Source organism: Anser brachyrhynchus (assembly GCF_964034855.1).
Source record: "Anser brachyrhynchus genome assembly, chromosome: 3".
Taxonomy (NCBI): domain Eukaryota; kingdom Metazoa; phylum Chordata; class Aves; order Anseriformes; family Anatidae; genus Anser; species Anser brachyrhynchus.
In genome coordinates, this window is record NC_137696.1 from 29724367 (window position 1) to 29737406 (window position 13040).

At 35.7% G+C, this 13040-nt stretch overlaps 1 protein-coding gene across 2 annotated transcripts in view; it reads left to right on the forward strand.

The window, feature by feature from the left end:
* The window catches only part of UBR2 (ubiquitin protein ligase E3 component n-recognin 2), a 52156-nt gene extending 42683 nt beyond the window's left edge, over positions 1-9473 (forward strand). For both annotated transcript variants that reach the window (XM_080583954.1, XM_080583953.1), the window contains exons 38-47: positions 1083-1150; positions 1635-1770; positions 2440-2530; positions 2803-2933; positions 4112-4220; positions 4472-4528; positions 6037-6114; positions 6409-6579; positions 7256-7357; positions 8102-9473. In XM_080583954.1, coding sequence (XP_080440080.1) covers positions 1083-1150; positions 1635-1770; positions 2440-2530; positions 2803-2933; positions 4112-4220; positions 4472-4528; positions 6037-6114; positions 6409-6579; positions 7256-7357; positions 8102-8243 — 1085 coding nt within the window. In that variant the 3' untranslated portion in view covers positions 8244-9473. The remainder of the gene's footprint in view (positions 1-1082; positions 1151-1634; positions 1771-2439; positions 2531-2802; positions 2934-4111; positions 4221-4471; positions 4529-6036; positions 6115-6408; positions 6580-7255; positions 7358-8101) is intronic.
* Positions 9474-13040: the final 3567 nt, after the last annotated feature.

Below are 13040 nucleotides of genomic sequence, written 5' to 3' on the forward strand. Positions count from 1 at the left end.
CTTATAAAAATACATTTCATGATTTTGGGTTGAGTTCTGTGGCTATAAGCTTATGAAAGTAAAAACATTTAAGATCTGAGTGGTGATGAAATGTTCATTAATAGAAATAATTTTAAAATATGTCAGATCTTAAGCTGTTAATATTCTGGCCAACAGGGCAGCAGTCTTCAAATGAGTTATTTTTCTATTATTATTTTGAGACTATTTTTTACTGTAGTAGTGTTTTTAAACTTGACAACATAATGCTGCATTATAAAGTTGTTCTTATAGTTACAATTTAAACTTTCATTGCAAATCAGTTTTTAGTGCTTGTGCTTAGGATGTTTGCAACCATTCCCTTGTTGTTGTTTAAAATTTGTAACAAGAATTTTTAATAATATAACGAAAATATTTCAAGAATTTTTGTTTATACTTGCTTTGAAATTGAGGTACTTGAAATTTACTAAGTGTGTGAACTTCTGTTGTCAGCTGGAGTGCTTTGGTTAACACTTTGTGGTTACTGTGAATGTGAGAATTACTGAGACAAAGACATAGCTCTTCCTTAATTAGAGATAAAATAATAAATTTAAGACTTCATAGCAATGCATTTTTGAGTCCCTGAGACAAATGAGTTACATGAGGTAAATCCAGGGAGCCTTGTAAAGTGAAGTGAATTGCAAAAGCTTCCTTTGAACAGCTGTCTGACAGACAATGATTCGTGTTTCTGTTTAGTCACTCATAGTTGAGCTTATTTGTGGGTCAGAACTTGAAATTCTATTGCACTATGTCTCCCGCTGGAAACATTAGCAATTAAGGACGGTCACTATTGTATTATTAATGGCAGCACTAACTTTATGGTAGTTAATTTGGTTTTGTTTCATTTCTATACAGTGTAGTCAAGTAGATGAAAATCTTGTTCAATAATGTTGAACAACTCTTGAATTCTCACACTTCTGAACAAAAATGACACATCTGTATATTAAGTACCTTAAGCATATTAACCAAGGAGGTGGCTCTCATTTTGTAACTGACGTACACTAAAATGTTTTCGTATATATAAATTTTTAATTGGTAAAACTTATTTTTCTCTTTAAAATGTCTAGCACTGGTGCCTAATGAAAAAAATGAAAATCTTCCATGCATACTTGATATCGACATGTTTCACTTATTGGTAAGTATTTAATAATAGATATTAACAAAGTTTTGATCCAGTAGGCACCGTGTCAAAACTTTCTTGGAAACTTTCTGTTTAACTCTGGGTGAGGAATCTTTCAAAAAAAAAAAAAAAATATATATATATATATATTATATATTATATATAAAATATATATATAATATATATATAGTTTTTTATACAAATCATTACAATTTAAATTATTTTTTTTTGTAGCTTTCTTCTCTAAATACAGCAGGGTTAAAACAAAGAGAAATGTATACTCTTTGGACCTTCTTAAAAAAAGATACTTAATGTAATGATCATTCCATTAAGTAATGGCTGCTTAGTTAGATTCAAAATTAGCCTTATGAGTGTATGCTGTGTTAAAAGGGCATAGTTGCAACATAAGTAACAAAAATGGAAAGATTCAAAAGGAAAAGGAATATACCTGCTTTCTTTCTTGTTTGTCTGTTTATTTATTTATTTTTAATTTTTACAGGTAAGCTTGGTGCTCTCTTTCCCTGCCATACATTGTCAGGATTTTTCAGGGGTTAGTCTTGGCACTGGAGATCTTCACCTGTTTCATCTTGTCACAATGGCACACATAATACAAATTTTACTTACCTCATCAACAGGTAATGCCACTTTCTTTCAGCTTTTACTGAAATTACTACTTGAGTCTGTACTTAGAAAACACTTAAGGTGCTAATGGTAATTAGCACGCAAGTTAAAATACATGCAGTTTACTGTAGCAAAATGAAGTTGTTAGTGCTGTCTCGTTCAGTCCATATAAAGTATGGATAAATTGTACTAATTGTACTGATGATAGGTCATTCTTTTGTCTTTATTACTTTATGCTGGAGGTTTTAATTTTGTTTTGTGGCATAGCTAGTCATGAGTCCTGCTTTCCAGCTAATGTAGCTGTGCCTGGAAGTCTTATTGCAGAGACTTGGCTTAGGTTTTGCATAATTAATAAGCTGCAGTGAATAAGGAATCAATGCCTCTTCTGGCAGGAGGAACTGGATAAGGTGTAGCGTGCCAAAAGCCAGGAACTCCAAGCAAATATAGTAAAAACCCAACCAGTTGAACAAGTAAACCAACACCAGATGGAGTTGACAGTAGCATATACTTACCACATAAGTACAGCAGAAAACTTGGGATAACTATGATGTACTGCAGAAGAGTTGGCCAGTGGAGTGTTTTGCCTAGTTTCGGTCTTTTTCTCAAAACTTGAAAAATTACATTCCTGCTGAATAAATTGTAGAAGTAACTTTTGTTTTGTTTGTTATTCCTTTGTTTTTCAGAAGAGAATGGCATGGATCAGGAAGACACTAGCAGTGAAGAGGAAGTAGCTGTGCTTACGCTTTATAAATTTCTTTGCCAGTGTACAGGAAGGTAAAGAGGCAGTCTTTAAGTGTTTGAGGAAACTTGCTGGGATCTGAAATATCAATGCCAAATTTTCTTTAATTTGCCATTCAAGTTACTTACATTTTTATGAATCTATTTTAGTGTTGTTCTTAGAGTCAGTTTGGAAACGAACGCTAGACGTAATTCTTGTTTTAACTGAAGTCAATAAATTACTATGAAATATGACTGAAGACTTAGTAAATATAGCTGTTAAACTGAAATGATTAAATAAAAGAATTTTCTTACTGTGTTCTCTTAAGTGCCTTGAAAGAAGTTTCCTCAGGCTGGCACCTGTGGAGGAATCTAAAAGCTGGAATCATGCCTTTTCTGAGATGTTCTGCTTTGTTTTTTCATTACTTAAATGGAGTCCCAGCACCCTCAGAACTTCAAGGTACTGTCTGCTTAATACTCTATGTACTAAACCAACTTTCCAAAAGACACAAAAAAAAAAAATTTGACAGAATGAATTACATTTAAATTCTGTTTTCTGAAAAAAAGCTAATTGAATGCAGGCTTGCAACCAGTGCAGAACTGTATCTGTATAATAAGAAAAGGTGCAGATCGGAGGTTAGAGCAGTCATTGTCTTTTGTCATAGTTATCTTTGTGATTTGGTACGTATTGTGGATTGTTTCCTTGATACCTAGTTTCCTGACACGCTGTGCTAAAATGTAGACCGTTTTCATTTAACAATTGCCATGCTTAAGCCTTTAGGATTTAAAAACAAACCACCACCAACAAAAAAACTCTATTCCTGGCCTTCAATTTTCTGTAACAGGGTTTCTCAGGTTCAGAGCCTGGACAAACAATTAGAAGTACCATTGAGTTTTATGTTACAGATACTATAAAGATGAGATACAAAGTGCAGCTGTACTTCTCTAAAACCCCATGGATCTCTTATCTAGAATAGGTTGTAGGAAAGGAGAAGAGGAAGGCTTGTTTTGCTTTGTTACACTCCTCAAGTGCCAGGTACTTAGATTGCCCTACAGGGATGTCCTGCGGGTGGCTGCAACATAAGGTTCCGCTGGTGGGTTTCATTTCCCTTCCTGCTCCCTCCCAACTCCAGACCCACTGATCCTGCAGTCACCCGGTGTTGCTCTTCTCTGGCGTTTTACTGGTATCGCTTGGCCACGAGAAGGAAGCAAGGGCACAGTATTCATCGTACCTTCCTTCACCGCTTTGGAAGCAAAAGATTCTAGAGCAAAAGAGGCTATGCCAAAGAAGTGTACTGGTGCTGTTTGTCCTGAAAGCTGGCAGAGGAGGGGCCCAGGGAGTCAAACCAAAAGCCCCTGGTATCATCAATATGGCAATGTAGTGGTTGTGTCCAATGTAACACTTTTTTTTTTTTGTTAGAGTTTGGCATTGCAGGCATTTGAAATGACTATTTTTGAGATTGTGGTAGTACTGTCTGTCACCCATCACGTGTGACAGGTTTGTGTCAATAGGTAGAAACAGTTTTAAAAAAAAAAAAAAGAAAAATGGCTGTGCCATCTTGGGCTGTATTTTTTTTAGTGTAGATAATGTCATTCAAAAAAACTCAATTCTGAGAATTATACTTTTTTTTTTCACAGTGAATGGAGCAAACCAGTTTGAACGTTTGTGTAGCTATCTTTCCTTGCCAAACAACCTCACTTGCCTTTTTCAAGAAAATAGCGAGATTCTGAACACCTTGGTAGAAAGGTAAGGTGGGATTTTATGCTTAGTTTAAACACAATAAAGAGTTCTGCACAAGATAATATTACAAGTATTCTCCCAGGAGTCTGTATATGGAAGTGGAAGTGAGTGAGATTTTTAAAACCATTTGTGAAAGAAGTGTTATGAAAAAAAAAACGTTTGTAGAGATTATTGAATAGATGTACTCTGGAATTTTTATTTGCTTTCAGAATGTATTATCTCTTGAATTTAAAGGCTTTTTTTTTTTCCTCTTGTAGTTGGTGTAGTAGCAATGAAGTAAAAAGGTATCTGGAAGGCAAGAGACATGCTATCAGGTAAACAATGGAGAAATTTTAAGCAGATGGGAGAAACTTTAAAGTTGAATTTTTTTTTCCTAAAGGATTTTTCTAGGAGCATAATATCAGTCCTGTTTTACTGAGTGGCTGAAACACTAATCCACTACGTTAGTGGACAAGCAAAGAGATACTGGAAAATACTGGAATTTTGTAAGGGAAGTGAAATATTGCTTACATTAGTACATTTTAACGTCAAAGTGAAATATTAGTTATTTAGGCTGATCTGCAGTAATCAGAGGCCATGGCATTTCTTCTTTCACTTTTTATAGTAGATTTGTACATAACAATTTATAAGGTATGCTGTTGCAAGCAGATGTATATAACTTTTGTTGAAAAATACTAACTGTTGAAGATCATCTTACACAATCTGTTTAAATAACACAAATCATTCAGTAAAATTAAACTGAGTTACTTATTAAAAAAAAAGCTTGCTTTTCATGCACATTTCTATTTGCTAAGCAATTGCATTAAATGTTTTCTGAATTCAAAGTATAGTGGGCCTAGAGTTTGTAGTATTTTCTTCTTGAAGGTTGGTTAAAAATAGTGGTCATCAGTTATCCAGGTAATTATAAGTGCATATTAGGGTCCCAGTGCTGTCATTATAAACATACCCCTGCATTTTTCTCTATTTTACACATTACATAAAGTCACCTTCAATATTGTATGTGCAATAAGGCTAAGTGACAAAAATTAATCACTTCAGCTGTTAAATACCAGGCTATTAACAAAATATCTTAAACAGTAAGAATACTTCTGATTGCATAATTCATTTTCTGTTGTTGTGATTGAGATTTTTTTTTACACTCATTCCTTTTGATGATTCTTAAGTCAGGTTGTATCTAGCTTGGTGATTTTTTTTCTACTCAGCATAGTAAGCATTGCTTATTACTAATCTCTATTTACATTTCATGGTATAATTTGTATTATTTGTAGAGAGAAAGATTATTAAAATGTATAGTATCAGCAAAAAAAATTACTTGGCATTGGAACTTTATTTCTAAGGATATTAATATTTGGTTTAAGTAGGCGCTTTTCATTGCGTGAACATTTCTTTCTCTTCAGGATGCAAGTTGTCTAAGCTGGAGAGACAGACTATTTTCCATTCAATATTAGTGACAGCAGGAAAATGCAAAGCAAATTGATAAGGGATCAGAACAAATATTTTAACACCTGGAGTGACCTTATCATGAGGTGTTGCTAAAAGTACATATATGACATGTTTTTCTTACTTTTTGCCTACATTTATTCTCAAATCGATTAAAAAAAATACAACAGTACAAGAAAAGTGGAGGTGGTCTAACTGATATTAGAAGTGGGTTCCTTTTTTCTGAGCTGCCACTTAGTGTTTGAATGGTGATGAAGAGAAAAGCTTAAAAAAAATTATTTGCAGATGCTGTTAAGATGACTTAAGAAAACATGATTGTGCTTGAAATCACTGTGTATTGCTTATTAAACTTTGAGTGGTTAATTTGATTGTTTCATTCTAGCTATGCAAGAGAATCCAACAAGTTAATAGACCTTCCAGATGACTACAGCTGCCTCATTAACCAAGCATCTAATTTCTCGTAAGTTGTATGCAATTATCGTGAGGACCCCTAAAGTCTTCTGCTCCTTTTGATGAACTGGAAAACCTCTAACTTAAAAGCTTCACAAAAACTGTTTATAGGCTCATGGAGTTAACGACAAGTACTGAGCGTCATCTTTTCCAGCAAAAACACTGTATTTCAGTGATATAGAAATTGCAAGGATGGATGTGTGTAACTCTTAACTGTATAAATGTTCTAAAAATCTTTTGAATATTTTTACGATGTAGAGATCATACATACAATAGGGTTTATTTCTTTTTTGCTTAATAAAAGGTGTCCAAAATCAGGTGGTGATAAAAGCAGAGCTCCAACATTGTGCCTTGTGTGTGGGACCATGCTATGTTCTCAGAGCTACTGTTGTCAGACTGAATTAGAAGGAGAAGATGTTGGAGCCTGTACTGCACATACGTACACTTGTGGTTCTGGAGTGGGCATATTCCTTAGGTAAGGAACCAAATACCTCTGCTCATATTGCTAGGTTAGAGGGTGTGTGTGGACATTGATAGTTCTATAAGTCTGATTGTAGGGGTGGTTTTTGTTAATAACAGAGTTACCTAAAAACTGGAGTGTATTTCTCCCCCTTATACTTTGGTATGTTCAGAGGTTGTTTCTTTTGAAGGTGGAAAAATCATATTTCATGTTGAGGTGGACTTGTTTTCTGTGTGTTAGTTTATTTCCACTCAAGTATTAAACAAGGTTAATTCCTTGACCCTTTTTTTTGTTGTTAAAATTTGTTCTAGTTGTCTTCCTGCACAATTAATCTACAGTTCTCTTGGCAGCGTTGGACTGTAATATTGCAGTAATTGTCTCAGGTCATTATGTGCATTCAAGGAAGGTTGGATAATACTGTTTTCACTTTGGCAAATATTAGTGAGAATTGAAATTGCTTTGTTTTCTTGTGGTTGTGTGGAGTACTTTACACAGACTGTAAATAATATATGACTGTTAAGAGTTATAACAGAAAGAGAGTAAGATCTTTATTTCAAAAAAAAAAAAATCTTCCCATGCAGGCTATGCAGAATGAAAGTAGTTGAGAATTAGAAAAACAGTATCTATGAAAGTATGAGAAACTATGTGCCTAAAAATCAATAGGTAAAATCTTGTCTGTGTTTCTCTCTAGAGTACGAGAATGTCAGGTGCTATTTTTAGCTGGAAAAACGAAGGGCTGCTTTTATCCTCCTCCTTATCTTGATGACTATGGAGAGACAGACCAGGGACTCCGGTAAATATTATTTTTAAAAATAACTTTTAAAGGCAGGAGTTCTAATGCTATCTGACTTGTAAAATATACTCTGCTACCTTTTTATTTTAATAAATATTACAGATGATATTATATTTTGAAATGTGCTGCATATAATATTTTCAAGCATTTTAATGCTACTGTGTGTTTTTATGCTAAAAGTTGGTGGAAGATCTTTCCTAAGTTAAAAACAATTGTCTTGAAGTGTAAAAAATTAAATAATTTTTAGCATCTATAAAGTTGCTTAGAAAATAGAGCTGAAAACTGTATATGTATATAGGGTATTTATTTGTATCGTCTGTGCTACTTTAATACTAAGTGAAAATACTGTGAGATTACTTTATAAAAATGTGTCGATTCTTTGTCTTCTGTCTCTGCTCCCTGTGAAAATAGTTTAGGGACTTGATATTGTTTACAGTTGCTACTTCTGAAATTTGTCAAAATGATGGAATATGAGCTGGTTCAGCATGGAAAGATTGCTGAAAACCTATGTTCAGATTTCTGTGAACCGGACAAGTGATTCCCAAAAGCTGGAGGGAACCCTTGAGTAGTGAGGACGGCAGAACAGATCGCGTAGCGTTCCAGTTTACTAATGAAGATATCTGTTGGTTTGTTCTGTTGAGACAGTAGCGTTAAAGGGTTATCTCAATATTTTGTGTCGTGCCTGAGTGTTTGTGCTTAGCTGCAGTGTTCTGTCGTTTCTGATAAGTATTATCTCCTTTTCAGGCGCGGAAATCCCTTACATCTGTGCAAAGAACGATTTAAAAAGATTCAAAAACTCTGGCAGCAGCACAGTATCACAGAGGAAATTGGACATGCACAAGAAGCAAATCAAACACTAGTTGGCATTGATTGGCAGCATTTATAATGGTTAACTGCTGAAGACTGGAACTTTATTAAGACTTTTGTAACTCAATAAGCTTTTCAAAGGAGGGATTAGGAAAAAAGGTCTGAGAAAATAAAATAAACCCAGTCCTTTTATTTAATCTTTGTTTTACAATGTATTTCATAAAGATACCAGATAACATTAACCAAGTAAACTTCTTTCTATGTAAGCAAGTTTTATTAGTCATATAATTTGCACTGTGCTTCCTTCACAGAAACCTCTTGGGTTATAAACCTGGGCAAATGAACTTGAGTTTCTGATAGAAAAGAATGACTCTTTTTGGAAGTCTGACTATGTTTTTTCTTATAAATTACAAGAGCAAAAGACTGCTGAAACAGAAACTAGATAGAGCACAATTACGGATTGTGTTTTGCCCCTTGCTAGTAATCTGAGCCGTTTTATTTATTATTCTGCATTTTAATACTTAAGCTGTGTGTACATGCAATGGAATGAAGTAAGGAAGCAAGTAATGTAGCAAATGGATGTTTCTGTCTGCATCAATGGATAATTCACTCTTACACTTGGTGTATCTGAAATGATTGTCATTTGTACTCTCGCAGCTTTCTTGCTTCCAGTTGTTTTTTAACAAAAAGTAAGATCCTAACACTAGCTTTATGAGTAAAATAATTTAATTTAAAGCTTTTTTCCAGAGCATTGCACTCCTTAGAATTATGTAGTTTGTAATTTGAATTTAGCTGGGAAACCCTTTCATGTCAATTATGTGATTGGTTATAGGTATTCCAGGGTTGACATTGTGCTTTAGAAGATATTTTAAGATAACGACAATGCGTACAAATGTAATGAAAGCTAATTTTGTTAATTTGCAGAAGCACAGAGGATATTTTCTTCACTTTTGTTAAGAGTCAACTTTTAAGGTGCAAATCCTATCTACTTTTTGTTGCAGATGAGGTGAATGGTTTGCTCCAGCTTTGAAGGGCCACAATCAAACTGCCCACATTTTTGCATCTGTTCATTTTTTTCTGTTGTACCATCAAGTATATTTACTTTTTGGCTTGATTTAAAGCTCTGTAAAGATGTTTGCATATAGTATATTTTATAAATATATTCTATAACTGCGCAGATTTGCACTTGATATGAGGGTGCCTGAAGGCAGTGAGTTTTCTAGTTGTATGTAATTAGACCACCAAGGTGTCTCTAAAAGGTGACATTATGCTTATTGATTTGAAATAAAATCCATTACCTTTATCTCTCCTATCTTCTGACAAATTAGTAAAATCATAATTTACATAGTTCTGTTCCTTAATAATCTGTGGTTCTTTTAGGTAAGTCTTATTTTCTGACTACATCTTCAGCCCAGATAAGCAACCCCTTTACTGTCTGCTCTGTCTTCAGTTACACTTGCTCTGACTGGATTGTTTCTATTTTTACAGATTTAATGCTTCAGATAAATTTTGTATATTCATGGTGTACAGGGCAAATTTTCAAACATTCGCTAACAGTCTTGAGTGAAGATATGAAATAAAGAAATTTGGCCGATGCAGATTCCTTTTTCTTCAAAACAGCAGAGACTACTCGCATCCCTACTACCGTTTGTAGATGTAATCCTGTATCTATTGTTGTCACTTCTTGTGAAGAGACACACGGAAGTTGCATGAAACAAAACGGCATTAATGCTTCATCTTTGCCTTCCCCTATGTAAGCTGGTTAATATTATCAACAGCTTTCTGCGCGTGGTACTTAAAAATCACTTTTTTTTGGTGATGTTACTGTTCCTTTGCAGAGAGTCATCTTAAGCTGTATGCCACTGTTTTAGATAATGTGTAACTGCACTGAAAAACTCCTTTTCCCTGTAAGCATATTGAAAAGATAATTGGTGATACTGACAAATTTCTCTGTACAAAGCAAAATATTGACAGCAAGAAGGATTTTTTTCTTTGGAATCAAAGACTGAGATTGATTAGGTTGGTAAAATTATGACTGCAAATAATTGCGAAGTACACCAGTAATTTTTTGTAAGCTTAGTCATTCTTTACTCAAGACTTCTACTTTCTGATTTGTTTTGCATGTGTTTGTTAATTGTAAAAATATTTATATATAACATTGTTTCAGTATCAGGGAAATAATATCTGTAATAAATTGGGTATAACTTTATTTGCAGATTCCATGTACAGTCTAGAATGTATTGTGTGTTTGGGGGAGGGGGAACACAAAACCAAACCAGCCAAACAAACAAACAAAAAAACAAAATCCCCAAACCAGAAAATAATCACAACAGAAAACAAAAAGCTGAAAGCATCAAATAAATGCTTTTGGCATTGAAATTAAATAAATTATTTTTAAATGTTTCTAGAATTTTGCTGACCTTGTTCCTTCAAGTGTGTCACCTTGTTAATCACAAGCTAACAAATACCTGGATGTGCAACATCTGCAATTCCCTGGCTAAAAATTTAAGATGATTATATTATTAGTGTCATTTGCTTCAGTCAGCTAAACCTTTCTTGACCTTTCAAAAAGTCTAATCGTCTTTTTAAAGGATTGTAAATTGTATTTTATAAAGTGATGAAGGTTGAGGTTCACATTCACATTTTTTACTGTGTTCAAACTTCATGATAACACTTGGTACTTCCCCTAATCTGCCGTAGGAGGCTTGTTCTTACTCTGGTGGCAGTACATGACCGAGATAACACCTGATGCCTTCTGACTTGTGCCAACAACCAGTGCTCCCCACAGCTCTCTAACTATTTTATCTGTGATAATAGTGGGAGTTTGTTGGCTGAGGTGCAGTGCTGCTAGCTTGTGGATTCTCAGCCTGTTTCCATCTCCGCCTCTCCCCCAGTCCCTTCCAGCTTCTGTCCATGTGCATCGCACTGGTCTTCGTGCTGCTGACTGAGCAAGTCGGACTTGGGCCTCATTTTCCACTCCAGCGCTGGGAAGGGCTGAAGGACTCGGTGTCACCACGCTATATGGTTAACCTCTTGTAATGACAAGAAGAGTGGATGTTAGCGGTCTGGCCATGGAGACCTTCCAGTTCTGTGCTTGTACTTCTAATGTGAAGCCATACCAGCGCTCAGGCTCCAGGCTTGGCCTCTCACTTCTGTGTATTTTCTTTTATGCTAAGTGGCTTGGTGGTTTGTTTAGAGGCTCCATTGTTGTGACAGTTTTATCCTAGGACCTCAATGCCTAGAGGAGAAGCTGGATGCTCAACCTGCTGTGAAAGTATCTCTAGCACAAAGTCTCAGTTGTTTCCCACTTTGGAAGATTAAATTACCAAAGGGGAGATGCATCTCAAAACAAGTTAACTTGTTTTGGAGTATTTTATGGCTAGAATATAACAATAGGGCACACACAACATGCTAAAACCTCATTTTCTCCCTCTTCCAACCAAAGTGCAGATCAGCTTCTGAAAGTCAACTGTACTTTCTGCTTTTTGGAGCTCAGGCTTCCTGGTCTGGATGTGCAGGCATTTATCAGTATTTACCAACTCACTGCTGCTAGTCACAACCCTGCTTATCACTATGGGCCATTTTTTTTAACCCTTGCTTGATTATTTCTTCTGCTGTTTTGTGTGTGTACATTTCTATTCATACTTCATTCACAGCAATTTAAACATTTCATCTATGAATCTTTGTATGAAAAACTGCTTTGCGCATTCTTATCTTGAAGCTGCTGCATGTTTATACTCTGTTTTTCTGCTCTTCTGCCACCTTTTCCCCTCTCCTGGCATGCACATGTTAATGCCCAACTCTTTTATCTTTGCGTCTTAATGGAGAGATTTGTCAAACGCTCTTCTCTTGGAGGAGAAAAAGGAGAGTTTCCGCAATGCGCCAGGTGTAGGAGCAAAGAAAGGGCAAGTACTGATCTTCGTCTCCATGGCAGCAACGATTAAATGTTACTTTCATCAGTTTGTGAATATACATTTCCACAGCCTCTTTACAGACAGCATGAGCTTGGAGGTGGTGAGTTTTCCAGCTTGTCCTTTGCGTAGGATCCTTGAATGAAAGCCAGGCTTGCTAGTGGGCACTAGGCAGGGTGGGACAGCTGAGCTCAGCTTCGGAAGGCCATCTGTGCAACCTCTGGGGGTGCTTCAGTGACTTAGGAAAACAAGGTACATCGCTTTGAAATCAACCCTGTTTTTGAGGAGTAAGGTGTGGAACATTTCTGTACGTGTAGCATTCTGAACGTGAAGGATGGTAAAATGCATTAATAAGTAGGAGAAAATGTTGTTTTAAAAATAGCAAAGAGAGGGAGTCAGCAATATGTTAGCTGATGTAATTCACTGGTGTCCTCTTGTAAGAGATGCCTGCATAACAAGTGCTGTTTGCGCCCCATAAGGACAGCTCAGAGGAGCCTGCATTTTGTTGCAGTGGTCATATCGGTGTCTTTTAGATCATGCAATTCAGCACGAGTATGCTAGAAGAAAAAATCTGCAGTACTGTTTGGGAATCCATTTGATGCTATTAACTGGCCAAGAATCTCACCTGTATGTATTTTAAATCTTTAAATGTCAGACTTTGGTAATTCATAAAATGCTATGGCAGCTGGGAGCTCAGACCATTGCACGAGCTCTGAAGCAAAGCGCTTTGTGTTTCTGTATACTACTTCCTAATGTAAACTTTAAGCTCCCCTCCATCTTTACTACAAGCTTGAGCAGGATGGAGCTGAAACTAAGGAATTTTGATTTTTTTTTTTCTCAGAAGCGTGGTAGATGCGATAGCAGCGTGTGCGCCAGGTGCAGCACACAGAAGGCCCGTGGTGCTCAGCAGGAAGGCGAGGGGTTAACCGCTGGTACTTTCAGTGTATGGGAGATATTTCAAAAAC